The sequence below is a fragment of the Tachysurus fulvidraco genome, chromosome 7, assembly GCF_022655615.1.
Source record: "Tachysurus fulvidraco isolate hzauxx_2018 chromosome 7, HZAU_PFXX_2.0, whole genome shotgun sequence".
In the NCBI taxonomy this organism is placed as follows: Eukaryota; Metazoa; Chordata; class Actinopteri; order Siluriformes; family Bagridae; genus Tachysurus; species Tachysurus fulvidraco.
This window is the reverse complement of record NC_062524.1, coordinates 19,396,719-19,415,624: the sequence shown is the minus strand read 5'-3', so window position 1 is coordinate 19,415,624 and position 18,906 is coordinate 19,396,719. Positions and strand designations below refer to the sequence as shown.

The window sequence follows — 18,906 nt, the reverse complement described above, 5'->3', positions numbered from 1 at the left end:
ACCTTTTATTCTTTCCAATAGATTTTTTTTTCAAATGGACAGCAGAGCAAAGATTAGTGCTCCAAGAATTTTGGGAAACATTCACCCTAGTCCTGGAAACTCTTGAGGAATACCAGGTATGTAGTCTCCTTTGTATTCTCTTTTTAGCATATTGTTTTTCTTCAGAGAAAAAACAGTACAAAAACCAAGAACATTTTATTTGTAGTATTGAGCATTAATATTCAACTGCATAAGTATGTACTATCTATCATTTTTCTCATCATTACTATTCACTACCAAATAATTAACTTTAATTAGCAGAAGAATGGGAGACCCTAGGACTTGTACTGTATAAGATTTTTTTTTTAATTCACTGTCAGATGTTATGGACTAATTAGAAACTTTTAGATGTTTAAATTGCTCTGTATTTAGATTTGGCATTACATTTATACTGTAATATGTAGCTTATTAATTTTTTGTTTTGAGGAGTCCATAAATCTGCATTGCTTTATTTCATGCATACACTGGATGGTTAATTTTATTTACAGTTGAAACCACAAGTTTGCAGACACTGTATAAAACAAAAACATTTAACTTTTTTTTTTTACTTACTGACAATAAATCAGCTAAAACTTTTTTCCCGTTTTAGATTTCTATTTAGTAAATGCCAGAATTATGAGAATTTTTTATTACTTTCTTCAAAGTCAGAAGTTAACATACATTTCCTTAGTATTTGGTAGCATTGCCTATAAACTGTATGGCTTGGGTCAATTGTTTTGGATATCCTTCCACAAGCTTCTCACAATAGTATGCTGGAATTTTGGACCATTCTTCCTGACAGAACTGGTGTAACTATGTCAGTTTTTATAATATTGAGATCAGGGCTTTATGGCCACTCCAACACATTGATTACCTTTAGCCACTTTATAACTAATTTGGCAGTATGCTTAGGGGCTTTGTCCATTTGGAAGACCCATTTGTACATAGGCTTAATCTTCCTGCCTGATGTCTTAAGGATGTTGCTTTAATATTTCTACATAATGTTCTTTCCTCATGATGCAATCTATTTTGGGAAGTACACCAGTCTCTCCTGCAGCAAAACATGATGCTGCCACCCTGGTACACAACAGTTGGGATAGTGTTCTCAGGCTTGCAAGATTCCCAATTTTTCCTCCAAACGTAATGATGGCCAATGTGGCCAAACTGTTCAGTATTAGTTTTATCAGACCACAGGACATGTTTCCAAAAATGTGTCCTTGTGTGTATTTGAACTCAACTGTAATCTGGCTTTTTATGTTGCTTTTGTAGTAATGGCTTCTTCCTTGCTGAGTGTCCTTTTAGACTGTGCCAGTACAGTACTTGTTTAACTGTGGACAATGACACTCTTACCAGCTTAAGCTTTTGTTCTGGAGTTGATGTGCACATTTATCTCTGAAACACAGTACTCAACAAAGAGGTATGATGGCTGGACATACCCATGGTGTTTATAATTGCATATAATTGTTTAAACAGATGAACTTGGCACCTTCAGGCACCTGGAAATTGTACCCAAGGATGAACCAGACTTGTGGAGGTTCACAGTTCTCTTTCTGATATCTTGTTTTTTCCCATGATGGCACACAAGGAATCAATGTGTTTGAGTTGTGCCTTAAAATAAGTCCCTCCAATTAACTCAAATGATGTCATGGCATCAGTTTGTTGGATTGACAGCATCATGTGGACTTTTGGAAATTGTTTAAAGGCATAATAATCTTAGTGCTTGTAAACTTCTGACTTTGAAAAAAGAAATAAATTCTCTCTCATTATTCTGCCATTTGGCAAATAGAAAATATTTTGGTAATCCTAACTGACCTAAAATGAGAAGTTTAGTCTGATTTAATATCGGACGTTGAGAAAATAAAGACTGTGTCTTTTTATACAGTGCATGTAAACTTTTTATTTGTAATTTTAATAGGATATTTAAAAAAAAATGGTTTAAATGTTGTTTATGTAAAAGCAAACAAGAATCAATGTACAAATAATTTGATATACATTTTTGAATTGCTATAAATTAGGAACAGAATATTCAAAACAAGTAAGAATAGTACATGCTGGATATAGAGTAACTTATAGGTGCAGTTGGAAAATATTGTAACAATTACATGAAAACATAATTGTTTAATCCAGTGACCTCAGCACAAATGTGTTCCCTCATCTCATGCAGTGTTGTGCAGGTATTTGGCCATGTTATCTCCTTTGCAATAAAAATGCTGACTCACCATGGCACGTGCTTTATGGCATGTTTTCCCTTCATGAATTGTGCAAAATAATTTGTCTAAACTTAGGGGTAAGTGGCTCAAACCAGCGTTTATAAGTACAAGACGTCCTGTAATCCTCCTGAGGATTTTCCCCTTTTAGCTGACAGACAGGCTACAGTAACTCAGGTAACCACTCTGTACAATGCTGATGGGCGTTAAAGCCATCTCAGAATGCACAATACACACATGCATGTGTATTGCAAATCAGAGTAAGAGGTTAGGCTGTCTACACACTGGATGATTTTAAAATCTTTGATTTTAATAGTCACAGACCACAGACATAAGAACACACACGGTTTGACCAGACCGGGAGAGCACACACCTGACGTTTGTAGTAAAATTTCACGTCGGTGCTTCCACAGGCATGAGATTTCACAGAAACTCGGGTGATCAATTGTGACTTGTCTTCTTTTTCAATGCCTCATTGGATTCAGGTTGTGTTGTAATGCACTGCAGTGTTTGTGAGCTGTAAAAGTGAAACATTCAGGTGGTGAGACGTTCTGGGTTGGCTGTTGGACCCTCCTGAGCAGGAATTGTAAATAGCAAATGTGTTTTTATATTTTCAAATTGAGCAGTAAAATAATCATATTGACACTACAGACTTAGGGATTATTTAAACAAATAGTTTGAGACAAGCCTTAATTTCCCCACAATCATTGGAAGGGGCAGATCAGGCCAAAAATAGGGCATAAAATTGTGTAGTGTGTAGCTAGCCTTAGGCAAGTAAAGTGATGGGTGCATCATGGTTAGTGCCTATTGTACAAGCCTGTGGGGAAAGTTTTATGACTTCCTTAAGTTCTAGGTTCAGCAATATAAAAGTTGAGGTCAGCTGACTACCAGAATATACTGAATGACCAGGGCCCATATTCATAAAGATTCTTAGTGCAAAAGGTTTCTCCTAATGACTTTATTTCTAAGAAAATTCTTAGAAATGTGGACGTTTCCCCTTAGAATTAAAGAGAAGATTCTAGTAAAGAGTTATTCATAAAGCATCTTAATCCTTAAGAGTTCACAAGGCCAAAAAGTGTTAGGAGGAGGACGTGAGTTTCTTTGGCAGAGTTAAAAATGGCTGAAAGAAAGAAATGATGTGTGTGTGTTTGTATATGTATAATGTGTGTTGTGTTGTATACAATATTTTAAGAATTATAGTTAGTTAATAAAATGCTACAGATTAGATTATGCTTGGATTACTTTTGTGACATCTCTGACACAATATCGGCAAACATTCCCCTTTACATGGACCACAAGGGGAGGATTTACAGACATTGGCAGGAGAATACATTTTGACACGTTTGTCAAAAATCAATCATCTTTATTTAGAAAGACGCATGCGACTGCAGAGGATCAGGGCAGCATAGTTGTCTAGCTACATATGGCCACCATTATTTAAAATTTATCTGTGCATATTCAAGCCATACTTCTTTTCAGAACTAGTGTTTCTCGTGGGGGAAAGGACTTGGGTAATGAAAAGGTGCTTTAGCTCACAATGTTGACCACCACATATAATGGGGGGGGGTCACATCTATTTTAACAGGATAAAGACATTGATTGTTCATGCATGACATCCAGACAGACTTTGCCAGTGCACAAATCACTGTTACCCCAGCCAAAAAAAGGAAAACAAAAAAAAAGTGTTTACATTGAGAGTGGATGCAGACCAGTTTTTAGAATATTTTGCAGTTTGCAGAATAATGGCAATAAATGTTATTTGCAAGATTGTCAGAGTGGAGTTTATGGTCAGGAGCAAGACTGGATAGCTGATTAGGCACATTACGGAACACAATCACAGATTTGTTTTGTTTTTTCTATCGTCGACTTTGGCTTGCTCATTAGAAATATATATTAACTTAAAAAAATGTAAATTAATTTTAAACTTTACTACCAATTTTTTTTTCTATTTCTATACTTATGTAAAGCTGCTTTGAGACAGCATGAATTGTTAAATGTGCTATACATATAAATTTAATTGAATTACAGGGTGTTTGGATTGAATATCATTGTTTGGTATGACCACTTTTATTTATTTATTTGTTTGTTTGTTTGTTGTGGTAAAGTTTGTTTTAGCCATAGGAAGTTGCAGAATTTTTTTATTTTTTTTTTGTGCATGAAATGTTCAACTGCTGTATATTCAATTAGAAGAATATACATCATGGTTTAATATGCCATTCCCCAGTAGGGGGCAGCCACCCAACGTATTTGATTACAAGCACAATAATTGCGATTAATTTGTATCATACACAGGTATACACATTTTGTTTATAACGTAATAATGGGTGTAGAAGCCCGGTTAAAGGACAAAGGTCCTGTCATATCTCACCATTTTATTCATAATTTAAATGCAAACAAAAAAATGATCCTAATGAGTATGAGGCTTAATTTTTAATGTTAACAGCGACTACAGACGATGTTGAGAGGATTATATATATAGAAGCCCTCATTGATGTAGTTAAAATGATGATCTATGCCCCCGTTAAGGCAGCTCCAGGTTATTAATAAGATAAACATTCTTAGGGACAAAGAGGGACAAATCATTTTGGCAAGGGACTTAATTGGGTTATGGATGAGGTTTTGCATAAGAGTAAATATCAAGGACCTTAGACACAGGGATTGGGCTGTTTATATATAAAATTTATTTAATTAGAAAAAATTTAATGGTAAAATATTGGCATCTGTGCTTGGCAAAACTTAAAAGTAAATTGTACGGTAACAATGCTCAACAATTTACTGAACAACCGTAAATTTCACAATTGAGAATTGTTGTTTTCTTTACAATAAATTACTATTAAAATACAAAATGTAAACCTCTTTAATGGTAATCTACTTTGAAATAACAAATATCCTGTAAACCTAATTACAGTCTCTCTGTTATAAACACAATACAACTGTTTACTATATTATGGTATTTTATTTTAAAGTTCAAATTTGCAGGAAACTACCAGTAGCTGTGATTATCGGAATTTCATGGTAAAATCTACAGTACAAAACACAATGCATTACAGTTGGCTGGCATCGATTTTACTGTCAACAACAACTTATGATAAATTACTAAGGCTAAGAAAATATTTTTTCATGTACACATTCTGTGATAAAATGGTTTGAGTGTTACAAGAGTAATGAGTCACTGAGTCCAGACTTGTGTGAAGACATGGGACAGACTTGGACATGATGTTCGAGAAACAAGAACCTATAATAATACCTGACTGACAAAGTGAAGTAGACCGAAAGGTCCTCAAAAGCTACACATCATGCTGAGATCCAAAGAAATTCAGGAACAAATGAGAGAAAGTAGTTGAGAATAGTAATCTATCAGTCTGGAAAAGGTTATAAAGCCATTTCTAAAGCTTTGGGACTCCAGCAAACCACAGTGAGAACCACAGTAAGAGCCATTATCCACAAATGGTGAAAACATGGAACAGTGGTGAACCTTCTCAGGAGTGGCCAGCTGGCCAAAATTACAGGAGCGCATTGACGACTTATCCAAGATGTCACAAACAACCCCACAACAACATCCAAAGAACTGCAGGCCTCACTTGCTTCAGTTAAGGTCGCTGTTCATTACTCCACCATAAGAAAGAGACTGGGCAAAAATGGCCTGTGTGGCAGAGTTCCAAGATGAAAACCGCTGCTGAACATAATGGGTCATCTCAGATTTGATCTTCAAGATTTGTGGCAAAATACTATGTTTACTGATGAGACAAAAGTTAACTTTGTGCATCCCATCACATCTGGGATAAAAGTTACACTGCAGTTCAAAAAAAGAACATCATACCAACAGTAAAATATGGTGGTGGTAGTGTGATGATCTGGGGCTGTTTTGCCTCTTCAGGACCTGGAAGACTTACTGTGATAAATTGAACCATGAATTCTGCTGTCTTCCAAAAAATCCTGAAGGACAAATTGCGACCATCTGTTCGTGACCCCAGACTGAAGCTACCTTGGTTTCTGCAGCAGGACAATAATCCAAAACCCACCAGCAAGTCCACCCCTGAATGGCTGAAGAAAAACAAAATGAAGACTTTGGAGTGGCCTAGTCAAAGTCTTGACCTGAATCCTATTGAGATGCTGTGGCATGACCTTATAAATGCGGTTCATGTTCGAAAACCCTCCAATGTGGCTGAATTACAACAATTTTGCAAAGATGAGTGGACCAAAATTCCTCCACAGTGCTGTAACGACTCAGTGCAAGTTATCACAAACGCATGATTGCAGTTCTTGCTGCTACGGGTGGTCCATCCAGTTATTAGGTTTAGGGGACAAGCACTTTGTGTGTGTGTGTGTGTGTGTGTGTGTGTGTGTGTGTATATATATATATATATATATACACACAGTAAGTATGTATATGGCCCCGTTCACACTGCAGGTAAAAGTGGCCCAAAACCGATTTTTTTTGTGACCAGGTCAGACTTCTTCAGGAGTAGTGTGAACACTCAAATCTGGCCCAGAGCTGATTTTTTCAAATCAGATCTGGGCCACTTCCATATGTGGTCCTGAATCAGACCCAAATCAGATTTTTTTCCAATGTGGCCACAGTGTGAACAGCCAAGGCGGATTGATGCGACTTTTACGTCAATCTACATCGACATTCGTCACAATTATGCGCCGGCGAAGACTTTTTCTTTTCTTTTTTTGCTTAACACACACACACACACACACACGTTACCACACACGTTGCAGTGTGAATGTGGCCTGTGTGTGTACATATATAATGTGTGTGTATATATATGTATGTGTGTGTGTGTGTGTGTGTGTGTGTGTGTGTGTGTGTGTGTGTGTGTGTGTGTGTGTGTGTGTGTGTATATATATAAATCTGAAGCTATGCCAATATCTAGAACGTGCCACTCTTATACAGTGACCTCATTTGACTTTAAATGGATTTTGAAGGGTATGAAGTACCTTAGGGTTAAACTAAAGCAAATTTGGAAGATATAATAAAATTTAATTATGAGCCATTCTTGTCAAAGATAAATTATTTTGACAAATGGAAACAGCTGGATCTCTCTATTGGTAAAGTGCATATTGTCAAAATCGATAGTTGTTCCACAGTTTGAGACATTCTATGGGAATTAAAAGACTCTGGATTAACATGAGCAAGTTGATTTCTCCAAAATCAACGTTCAAATTGGATAGGGCTTGGGCATTACTGGATGTGAGGATGTATAATTTCTCTTGAGTTGGACTGGATCAGCATAACTTATTTAGTGGGCTCTTTTGAGCATGTGACTGTTATACCATGGTGGTAGTTTTTATCATCATTCATTTATTTTAAATTGTCTAGTGTGAAACATGAATAAGAATTTGTTCACATGATCAAGTTCTGTGGGGTTGGAGTCATTAACCAGTCCATAAATCCTATTAAGATCTTCTGTTGGCTGTGCTTTTAGTGTGCTTTAATTGTGCTATCAATTTTATAGTAGTTAGACTACTAGAACAAATTACTAGAATTGTCTGAGATTTTCTACACTTTTGTTTATTTTTAGCTCTGTGAACAGACAGTCTCAAATCCTTCTACTGTGCACATCTGGAGACTCATTTGTCAAGATCCTTCAAGTTCCTTACATCTACATCTGCAAGGACTTTGCCAACATCACCCAAACACAATAAGAAGGATGTACTTTCTCCACCAACTGAGGAAGCACAATCTGCCCACGTAGCTGCTTTGCCAATTTCAGAGCTAGCATCAACTTCATACTGTGCTGAATATATACTGTGAATGAAGATATACTGAATTATACTGTGCACCATCTGATACACAACAAGGGCACATTTCAAAGGGTATCTGAGTTGTTAAAGTGCATAATCAGGACCACCTTGCCCTCCAGGAGGTCACATGTCTGTAAAGTGGGAGAATTATAAAGTACCCCTCATACACCGCCTATTTAGACTCTCAGGTAGACACTACAGACTAATCAGTACTAGAACCTCCAGCTACAAAGATTATTTACACTCTCCTATTTTATCATTACATTAACATTATAATTCCCTCTTTTATTACATGTATACTGCTGTTTGTTTTCCACTTTTTATCATTCCCATGTGCAATACCAAAACCATGTACAATATATATTTACTGTGCAATACATAATCTATTTTATTTAACAAGACCAAGCAATGTAAAACTGCACTGTATTTAATTTACTGTCTTTCACCAGTGTGTTAATTGTTCTTGTAGTTTTTAAGAATGTTGTGTTATGGTCAATTGACAATGCACTGTTTGCACTGTAAACTACCATGTTGTAGCAGTAATTAGTTTTTTTTTTATTACTCTGTGCTTTTGTTTGTGTACGTCAGGGGAGTCAAACTCAAATTCACAGTGGGCCAAAATATAAAACTGAGATAAAGTCACGGGCCAAACTGAATATTTATTGAAAAATTAACTGCAACTGATATGTAATGTTCAACCTTTTTCATATGGAAACAAACTTTAGTTTTGCTTAAATACAGGACTTGGAACAACCAGAGCTTGATATTACAAAGACATAAGAAATTAAATTTGAAATAAAAGACACATCAGTGGTGTTCATTTCACAAACTTTGACCATACACTTTTTGACAAACTCTCCCTCATTAAAGGGCAGATTTTGCTGTCTCTGCTGCCACAATAAAGCTTTACAGCCTTTACAGCAGCTTCACTTTTTGATTGCTTTACGTCCAGGTCTTTATACTTCTCATAATGTTTCCTTTCATAGTGTCTTCTTGTTATATTCTTTCGTTACAGACACGTTAGCTCCGTTAGCACACAAGACAAACAGGTCTGTCCTTTAGACAGATAATCTGCCTCCCACCTAGCCAGCTGTAATGCACATTTGATATGATCTCCAGAGGGCCAGAGTTTGACACCCCTGGTGTACGTGGTCCTACAGTGTATGCTGTAAACCGCCAACAATCTATAAAATTAATTCTGTATCTGAACTGGCACCTTCATCCCTCCTGGAGAATTTGTGAGAATCTTATTTTATATACTGCAGGTCTGCTTTCAATACAATTATCCATGAGCTGCTAGATATGAAGCTCAGCCAGTTCTCCAATTGTGAAAGAATTCTTGACTTTCTATCAGAGATGGTATATGTGGTTGCACTAAACACGTCATACTCTTGTCTCTGATTCTTTACTATGCTGGTTTTTTTTCATGCACTTCTTTGCAAATGGCTCTTTTTCTGGTCACCCTTCAGTCAAACTACATGTTTCAAATCATATCCACAAATTTACAAAAAAAAATTATATAAATGGGTCAGATATTGTTACAGCTATGACATTTCTGAAATGCAAGAGAGTCGTAATGGGTGGCTGCAGCAGAGGCTCAAGTGGTTGAGGCTTCAGATTGTTGAACAGGAGATCGACCAGCACTGCCAAGCTGCCACCATTGGGCTCCTTAAGCAAGGCCCTTAACACTCTTTGCTCCAGGGGCACTGTATCACTCTGACCCAACCTCCAAAGTATATGTTGTAAATGCTTATATCCAAACATTCCAGTTCACCAAACACTCTGTGCCCATGAAACCTCCAGATCTGCTTTTCTATCTAATAAAACTGTTTGCCATCAGCATAACATTAAAAGCCTATATCATGTTAATAAATAACTGTACCAAAAGGTAGCATATACAGTATAAGGAGAAATGCAATGGGCCTGAAACAAAACCTTGTGGAACATTGAACATAACCTTAGTATGTGTAGAGATGTCACCATCTATATCTACATAGAAGAGAATCACCATTTTTCATGATAATCATATTCTGTTGCTTTGCAGCATGAAATAAAGATCCACACAATTTTCTATTACATATATTACATATAATTATATGTAATTATATCATATAATGTACACCTCCATAAACTTTGCACATCTAGACTTTGCAATGTTTGCACACACTTCTTTTATTTGTTCAATGACCAAATCTTTTTTTTTTTTGGCTGATTTTTGATGCACTTCAGTGATAAGGTCAGGTCATTTTCTCCTTCAATGACACTCTGGTCAGTTTTGCTGTGTGCTTTGGGTCAATGTCATGTCGAAAGGTGAACTTTCTGTCAGAAAGCAGCTGGTTTTCATTAATAATTTGATGGTATTTTGCCCCATCCATTTTCCTTCTATTCTGAGATGTTTTACAGTCCTTGCTGTAGAGAAACAGTACAGTAGAAATGATATTTGAATTGTGAGCAGTATTGGCTTTCTACCAGACATACCATTTTGGTGTTGAGGCCAAATTTTAGTTGATTTTAGTTTGATTTTATTCTCATGACCATAACACCCTTTTCCCCTTGGCAAAGCCTAGATGTGACTGTCATTTCCTCCTTGCTCTTCTATCCAGTTTTACCAAGCACCCTCCACTTCCTAATAATATATTTCACTGTGCATAGGGATTGATAAAGGCTTTGGATTTTTTTTTTTTGTATCTATCTCCTCACCTGTGCCTGTCCACAACTATATCCCAGAGCTTTTTTGACATAAATGCTGATTATTCAAAAGTGGATGATTCTTTTCTATACCCACTGATCAACCTGATAATGGTCAGTCAAATAAGACCTGAGTCAGGAGAGGGCTGTTCCCTTAACACCAACATTTTATGGCCTCTCATTCGCTGTTACAGAAAAAAAGTCTCAGCAGACTTTATTCTTCGTCTGAAAGAAAACATATAGTTGTACACAACCTTTCCCAAGTCTATTTTAACATCATCTATAACATTTTAGGGTACTGCTTCTGCTATAAACGTGTGTGCTTGTGTGTGTGTGTGTGTGTGTGCGTGCCATCTGTTCATCTGAAAAGTTCATAAACCTAACGTATCCCAGTACTGTACATGCCAAGGTGCTCAAGAAAGCAAGCAAGAACTTCTATCAGTCTCCATTTTGTATATTTTACCTGTTTTCTCTCTTCTAAGTCTCACTACTTAATGTAAAAACTACATTTTGTAACATTTAAACTCCCTTATCAGTTCTAACTGGACTATCTTGCACTTGTGTGGCACATTTGTGTTGTTTTATGTACTTTATGTATACTTTTGTGTCACACATTATTGCTGTGTTGCATGTTGGACCTTTTGGAGAAGCTTTTGGAGTTTTTAATGAATATAAAAATGAGTATAAATATTGCCATTGTAATGAATAGTAAAGGCATTATTTAATTATATGAATTTGTGTTTTAATTTCAACTTTTATTTTTAGATCCATGTGATTCGACCTGTACTAAGCCGAATTGACATTCTTGTCAAAGCAACTTCAACAGATGTTCAAGGTGAGTCACATTTATCATTGTCATATGGTATCATTTGTTTATTCTTATTTCTGATTTCTTGATATTCTATATGCAGGCAGTGGATTAATCCATCCGTCCTGGTTACTGTGTGTCTACCAACGCATGTTCCACAGTGAGAACAAGACTGTAATAAAGGAGGGTGTCACTCATCTGTTGGGGCTAGAAATGCTTCAGCAGTCTGATTTTGCACTTGCTTTTTCTCAGGTAAGTTCTATTTTCTTAAAAGACTTATTATTGGCTGTCAAACTGATGTAGATTAATTGAGATTAATTCATTGTGTACTGTATGCAATGCATAAGTACAGGATGTAAGACTTTGGAATTTCTCCCCCCTTTTTTTTTTTTTTTTTTTTATTAAAGAAAATGCTACAGTCTAATATTTGAGACATTTGAAAACGCACCGTGTTATCCAGGTTAGTCTCTATTGTTGGTGCCTGATCAAGCAGTAGTCTTGAGTACATTACTCATAACATGGTGTAAGATTTTATTTATATTTCCGTGTAAATCTATGCACTAGAAGTATATTCAATAACAAAAACAAACAAACTAACAACAATACTTATTTCCAGTTTGTTGTAGGTCCCTTTATGGATGTCCTAGCTGAGACCTCACTGTACCACAGGTGTGTCTTGTATTATTACATGTATATCTAAACTGAGGTTTTGGTAGAGGAATATTTAAAATTGTATTTCCTTGCCAGTGCTGCTATGGTATTCGTTCAAAAGGTTATCTACCATTAAAGTAGGAAGAATACTAGACAATGACTGTAATTAGACTACATCTTATATTTACAAAGGTCTCCTAAAGAATCCATTGGAGAATGTCCAGAGCTAGGTGTAAAACTGCAGAATTTCATGGTGATGTTCTTCAGCAGTTTGCCTGAGGACAGAAAAGGTATAGGTTTCAGAGCAACCCTTTTACTGAATGTCACTTACGTTCCATAAAAATAGCCTCTGTTAAAATGCAATCTCCATGTGTGTTAGCAGCTCCTGCAATTTTTGAATGTCACCCAGTTGAATGTAGATTTTAATGTTCTTTAATTATCTCAATTCAGGGTCAGTTTTACTGCAGATGCTCAAGCATTTGAGCTCTCGACGGTGGTATTCTGTCCCTCTGCTATTCCTTTCTCAAGCCTTGTCCTGCTTGTCACCCTGCCCTCTACTGAAATCACATGGTCTACATATACTCAGGTATATTTAGATTAGTTATTTACCTGCCATATTTAACTGCTATTAAACGACTATAGTCAACAGTTCCACTAGGGCATCTGAACTGATCAACTCAGAGCTGTATATATAGGCTAAAATATATATTATTTTGAAAGTGTAAAGTGAAAAATTAATGAATGAAATTAAAGTGTGAAATTTATGTCACAGTTGTTATTACTCCAATTTCATATTTAAGTTAGATTTAACTTCACATATACTTCACACATGGTTACTTTACTTTCTCTGTAGGAAATTTAAACCAGTTGAGTAAAGGGTTTTTAGCTTTAGCTTTAATTCACTGTATCAGAATTCCAGTGTGTCAGACATTTTGTGTGGCCAGTGAAATTCTAGGTACATTTATAGTTTTCTGACTTTCAGAGAGGTGCTTGGCTGCATTATGGCCACCCACCACATTCTACTGAGAGGGGCCATCCAGTGCTTCCTGCTTCACACTTTTCTACAACTGTCTGATGTGGTATGACCTCATGAATTTTATCGTCTTTCCAGACATCTTCTGACGTCTGCCAAACTGCCGATTTGTCTCCAGTTTTTCTTATAGAAAACCTTTTTTGATTAATTGATTATTGCTTTAATTTGGATATTTAATTCGATATTTTGTTTTTTATATAATGTTTGTTTAGATAATCTACACAATTCTGTTTTATATTTTTATCTGTTCAATTGTTAATGGATGCTTCATGGATATTGTAGACATTGAAATGGTTTGTTTTTCCTTTCTTGTTAGTCAGCGGTGTCTTTGGATGAAGTATTTGCTTTTCTAGCACTTTTCCGAGCTGAGGAGTCCCTGTGTCCGGGCACATCAATTTGGGAAAAGGTAGGATGCCTGGCTGAACAAAGACTACTAAATATATTTTCTTAATGTTGCATAATTTGTGTTTACATACAGTATAGTAACTATGAACACAATCAAAATGGCACAAATTTCCAAATGTAAAAAAAAAGTGCAAATCTGTATTCTAGTTCTTACTAAACATACCAGCAATTTTGGATCAAGTATTCCTATCAGATTAATCACATGCATGTCCTTTTTTCAGCTTTGTGATTGGTTGCTGGTGAACGAGGGCAATTTTTGCCCCGCTGCAACTTCTACCAATCTTTCCCCACAGAAAGTCTCAATGTACAGCTACCACTCTTTAAAAGCCTTCCTGACCATACCAGCCAGCTCAGGTGATTACTGACAGACTTAATTCATATGAGGACATGGTTTGATACCGATGATGTTTTCAGTGCCGAACCAGGTTAAGTAGTGGAGATCAAAATTAGAGAACAGTTTATAAACACTTGATTTTTTTGAAATATTGTTAATCTTCCTCACCCAAAATGTGAAGGAACATTAGCTGTGGGTATACCACTGTTCTACTAGCATGTTGTACAAAATAATCAAGACACTTCAACAAAAGCCTTTATGTTGTGGAAAATACAGCAATCAAAATTAGATAACAGTACCCATTGTATCGTGAAAGATTATAGGCAAAACTTTTTGAGGGTTAAAAATTAGTAGGAAGTGTAGATGTCCTTGTTTTGAATGACATAAAAAAAAAAAAAAAGATAAACTTTACTGATCCCACAGCAGATCAGTACATCAGCCATCGCAGGACATCACTGTTTCTCACACTGCTTTGATGGGATCTTAGTCCACTCTTCTTCCTGTCTATTTCTGCATTATGGATATTTTAGTGATGTCACATGCATGTTTTCCCTCAAACTAAATGAAATCCGAAACCTGTAGCAACATAGACATGTAAAATGTTAAAATGTTTGGTTAAGTGAGGAGCATTATATGTATTCTAATGTCAAGTGCACAGAAATGAACAGCTATAAAGACAATTATATTTAAAGTATATATAGGTGAAATTAGTTCTTCAGCAAATGTGTACACACGTTGGTGCCCATATTGACCTGCATGTGTAGCTGCTTGTCTGTGTCAATTTTTTTTTCATGGACCATCATTACTCAGAATTTAGAAGAATTCTCTAGAAAATGTAAAATATTGTTTATTTTACAATAATTCATATTTCTCTGTATAATCCTTTGTGCATTTATTTTATTCATACATTTGTTTAGTTTTTCATTTATTTAATATTACATCGGACTAATCTTTGATTTTAATAGATCAGGCAGGCAGAGTACCTATAGTAGGTGAGGCTGAATTGCTAGCTCGCTCCCTCCTCCTCTCTGCAAACCTGGACTGGAGGAGAAGAGAGAAGCACGGTCCGGAGGACACAAGACTGGAACAGCTTTTCTGCCCTCTGCTAGATGTCCTGCACCGGCTCAACACCAGCGTTTACTTGCCACTGTGCAAAACGGATAAGAGTCTTGAGCTTATGTTAAGACTTCTGCTGCTTCTTGGCAAAAATGTACATACCGGGAAGGCGAATGGTGTGTAATCTCATATGTGCTGATAAGTGAGAATACAACCAAGATTAGATAATGACTGGGTTTCTAAACACATACATCTTAATTTCTGTTTTTCTAGAAGATATGATGGCAGCTTTGACACAGATACTGTTGGGTGTGGCAGAACCAGTTCAACAGTTCATATTGAGAAAGCTGAGTGGAGAACTACAGGAGGTGGATGCTACATAAACACACATGCACATTATGAAAGTACATAGATAGAGGTGTGCTTGAACTTTTTTTTCTTTGGTTGGTTTTTTTAGTTGTCCGATATAGGAAGGGCAAATCTGTATCTGTCTCTTTTACGGGAGCTGATAAGAACATACAGCAAAGTCCCATGCTACAGCTCTAACTTGCAAAAAAACTATGTGTCCAGACTCACTATAAACTGTGTGAGACTTCTCAGTGAGCCATCTGAACAGGTACAACAATTATTGTTTACTCTTTGTCATTAGAAGTTCTACTTTTGAATAAAACACAATAGATAGTGATCTGATACGGAAATTCGATTAGCTATTTTTGTAAGTTACCATTATCATTCACAAAGATTTTTTTTCTGTAAATTTACCCTTTTTCTGCTTTGGTTAACCTAGAAATACAGTATATAGTATAGTATAATTATAGTATACCTGTGTAATAGGAGAGTAATATAATAATATTTAGCAAATGTAAACTATATAAACTATATACTCTTATGTAGTAGTTCAGTTTAACATTAATTATATTACTTGTTTTTTTCTTTTGTGTGTGTGTGTGTGTGTGTGTGTGTGTGTGTGTGTGTGTGTGTGTGTGTGTGTGTGTGTGTGTGTGTGTGTGTGTGTATCTCCTTTATGTACTGTTTTCCAGAATCCAACTATTGCATCACAGGTGCAAAAAGCAGTTAGCATGGAAACATTAGGCTTGCTATGTGAGCTGGCTGACCAGTGTATTTTTGACCCTCAGTCTGAGGCCATGAAATCCCTCTGTTCACTCACCACCTACTTCTTTCCATCTTCATCACCTTTATCCACACCTCAGTTCTTTAACCAGACTTTACTGAAGCCTTCCTCTACAGTGGACATCTCCAACTGGTCTGTTTCAGATAAGAAATCAATATTTTTAGATTCTTCTAGGTAACCTGTATTTAAATTGATTATAAATCTGGTCACGGGAAAATACTTTCTAGTGAAGAGTATCACAAAAATGTGTTTTTTTTTTTCTCTTATTCTCAGTTTTTCTGCATGTTATTATTTGTACTTGTCTTGGCTCTGCATAAGAAGAACCTTTAATTCATCGGATTTCCCAGGACCATTCCCTTAATGAGAGGCTCTTAAAAAGTTCATTCTATCTGTCCTAGTCTTATTAACTTACCAGTTTATCGTCTATCAGTACAGAGGATTTACAGAGAAGGTTTGTACATTTGTGTAGACATCCTATCTTATTAGGTAGATTCTACCACCTGTGATTGTGTATGGACATGCGTACTGTACTTGTATAGTAAATTAATAGACCAACAGTTAGATTATTCTATATACACATGGTTGCATAGTTAACATGGAATGCATACATTTTTGACCAAAGCTTTTGATAGTTTGGGCTTACATGGGCTTACAATCTTTATTAATGATGTAACTCATTCAGCAAGTCAGTAACATTGGGAGAATGGAACATGCAGCAAAATAATGTACAAACGAAAGCTTCTAAAAGAAACAAACCTTATCTGGGTAACACCAGAGTGTGTGATTGCCAATAATATACTTTTCTTAACTGTATGTTATATAGTCAAATGTCAAATTATCCAGCTGTTGCTCAGGCAGTAGTTCACCAGGCCCACCATCTCAAAAATGGTGTAGGGGAATTAGCAGCAAGCAAAAAAACTTTAAGTTGGCTCTCTGGAGTACGAGGAGCTCACAGCCCCCTGCATGTCCTGAATAAATCTGATAACTATGGGCTTCTCTTCCCAGGTGATAAACAGCTGCCTTTCTGTGCTTCATCTGCAACAGCTGACACAGATCAGACATTAAAAGTGACACGAATGGCAAGCCTTAGTCAGTGAGAAGATCCTTGGGGATCTCTACAAAGCTGAAAATTAGCATGAGTTGTTTGGTGATAAGAAGAAAATTTGATTTCCTTTTTTTTGTTGTTGTTGTTTTGTATTTTGTTAGCTCATATGGTGACCCACTTCTGCGAGACTGGAGCAGGGTGGTGGCTTACTTTATCCGAGACCAGTGGAAATGCCTCAGTTTTCTTCAGAAGTGGGCTGAGACTGCCAGAGCTACAGAGGGCTTTCAGGCTGCTGTTGAGGCTCTTTCCTTGCTGCCAAGTGATTTGGTGCTTCCTGTACTGGACTTTATGTGTGCAGCTTTACCACAGGTCACAACCGACTCAATTGCTCAGTGTTTTCTAATCTTTTGTAATTCAAGGCTCTTGATACATGTACAGTAATCTTTCGTATTTGAAAGATGATTGCTGTTCTTCTTATGTACAGTTGTTTACATTTGCCCTGTTATAATAATGTGTGGTGCTTACAGTAAAATGTTCACACATGCTCAAACACAAGCAGAATTTGCTGATCGAGCCTATCTAAGAGTTGGAGACTGATTGACTCCTTGTGACTAAGACTTCCATTAGTATTGCTGCTAATGACAATTTTAGGAACAGACACAATGGCTGCCACCATTTAACCCTTATATTATATATTTACTACTGGTACGCTGTCTATCTTTGTAGGTCCTTCATAAGGAGACCTTATGTGTGGAAGCAATCTCAGTGTCCTGGAAGCTAGTGCATTCCTTGAGTACAAATGCTCATGATTTCTGGCCTGCTCTCCGTGCCTTTGTATGCTTGGCCTTCCACCGCAGCTTCTTCAAGTTGCAGGATGTTCAAAGCCACAAGATTACTGCCTGCATCCAAAAGGTGAGCTGAGTTGTATAGGAGCAAAGTGTCAGAATTTGCATAACAAAACAATATAACATTGGACATGGCTTAGATATCATTTAATTTGTACCTTAATTGACAATTATTTATGTTATATTATAGCATTTATTCTTACTAATTCCTTCAACTATGGCAGGCACAATATTTGTTTATTAATTTTTATGTTAGTTTTATGTTGTATTTTATAATACTGTGTAAATTCTATGTTGTCAACAACAATTGGGTATTTTAACAGCTATGGTATGAAATGTTTTTTTAAAGGTTACACGTCAGCTGATTGAGCTCTCTCAGGCTAAGTTAGGAGTTTTTAATGTGCTGATTCAGCACTGCTGCAATACCTGGCTCTCCTCTGACCCTAACAACCCCACAGACACTGTGATTCAAAGTGCCTTAAATTACATGGACATACTGACTGAGGCTTGCATTTATGGACCAGCCTACAGAAAAGACCAAAGGTACTGTATGGCCAGATGCATGCCATTTAATTAACCAGTGATTTGTTTGTAAGTCTATTGCTATGACTAGCTGGAACTCTTTATAGTTAACAGAGATCTACATTTACAATATATTCATTATTGTTTATCATTATTGTGTTAATTATTTTTCTTATAGACTCCTACAGGAGGTTCAGACATATGTAGAACAGCTTGGGGAGGAGCTTGCAGCAAATGTGGTGGTTAACAGGTTGGGCTATGTACTTCTTTGTTTTAAAATAGTGAATGTAGTTTTTTCGCTTTTGTAAATGTAGTTTTTTTTTCTATGCAATTTTTTATTATAACTCTATATAGTATATATATCTACAAAAAAAAAATTTAAAAATATAATAATGTAATGTATAGACTGTA

General features: G+C 36.2%; 1 protein-coding gene across 2 annotated transcripts in view; it reads left to right on the top strand.

Annotated features, from left to right (window-relative positions):
• The window catches only part of tarbp1 (TAR (HIV-1) RNA binding protein 1), a 29,679-nt gene that overhangs the window by 1,053 nt on the left and 9,720 nt on the right, over positions 1 to 18,906 (top strand). Inside the window, exons 2-18 of one of the 2 annotated variants that reach the window (XM_047816297.1) lie at positions 22 to 116; positions 11,430 to 11,499; positions 11,576 to 11,724; positions 12,089 to 12,141; positions 12,316 to 12,413; positions 12,574 to 12,709; positions 13,106 to 13,202; positions 13,473 to 13,562; positions 13,783 to 13,915; positions 14,861 to 15,127; positions 15,228 to 15,319; positions 15,409 to 15,567; positions 15,992 to 16,215; positions 17,290 to 17,497; positions 17,855 to 18,040; positions 18,323 to 18,516; positions 18,674 to 18,745. In XM_047816297.1, the coding sequence (XP_047672253.1) occupies positions 22 to 116; positions 11,430 to 11,499; positions 11,576 to 11,724; positions 12,089 to 12,141; positions 12,316 to 12,413; positions 12,574 to 12,709; positions 13,106 to 13,202; positions 13,473 to 13,562; positions 13,783 to 13,915; positions 14,861 to 15,127; positions 15,228 to 15,319; positions 15,409 to 15,567; positions 15,992 to 16,215; positions 17,290 to 17,497; positions 17,855 to 18,040; positions 18,323 to 18,516; positions 18,674 to 18,745 (2,323 nt within the window). Of the gene's footprint in view, positions 1 to 21; positions 117 to 11,429; positions 11,500 to 11,575; positions 11,725 to 12,088; positions 12,142 to 12,315; positions 12,414 to 12,573; positions 12,710 to 13,105; positions 13,203 to 13,472; positions 13,563 to 13,782; positions 13,916 to 14,860; positions 15,128 to 15,224; positions 15,320 to 15,408; positions 15,568 to 15,991; positions 16,216 to 17,289; positions 17,498 to 17,854; positions 18,041 to 18,322; positions 18,517 to 18,673; positions 18,746 to 18,906 lie in introns of both variants that reach the window. The other variant, XM_027174483.2, reaches the window with a different exon arrangement.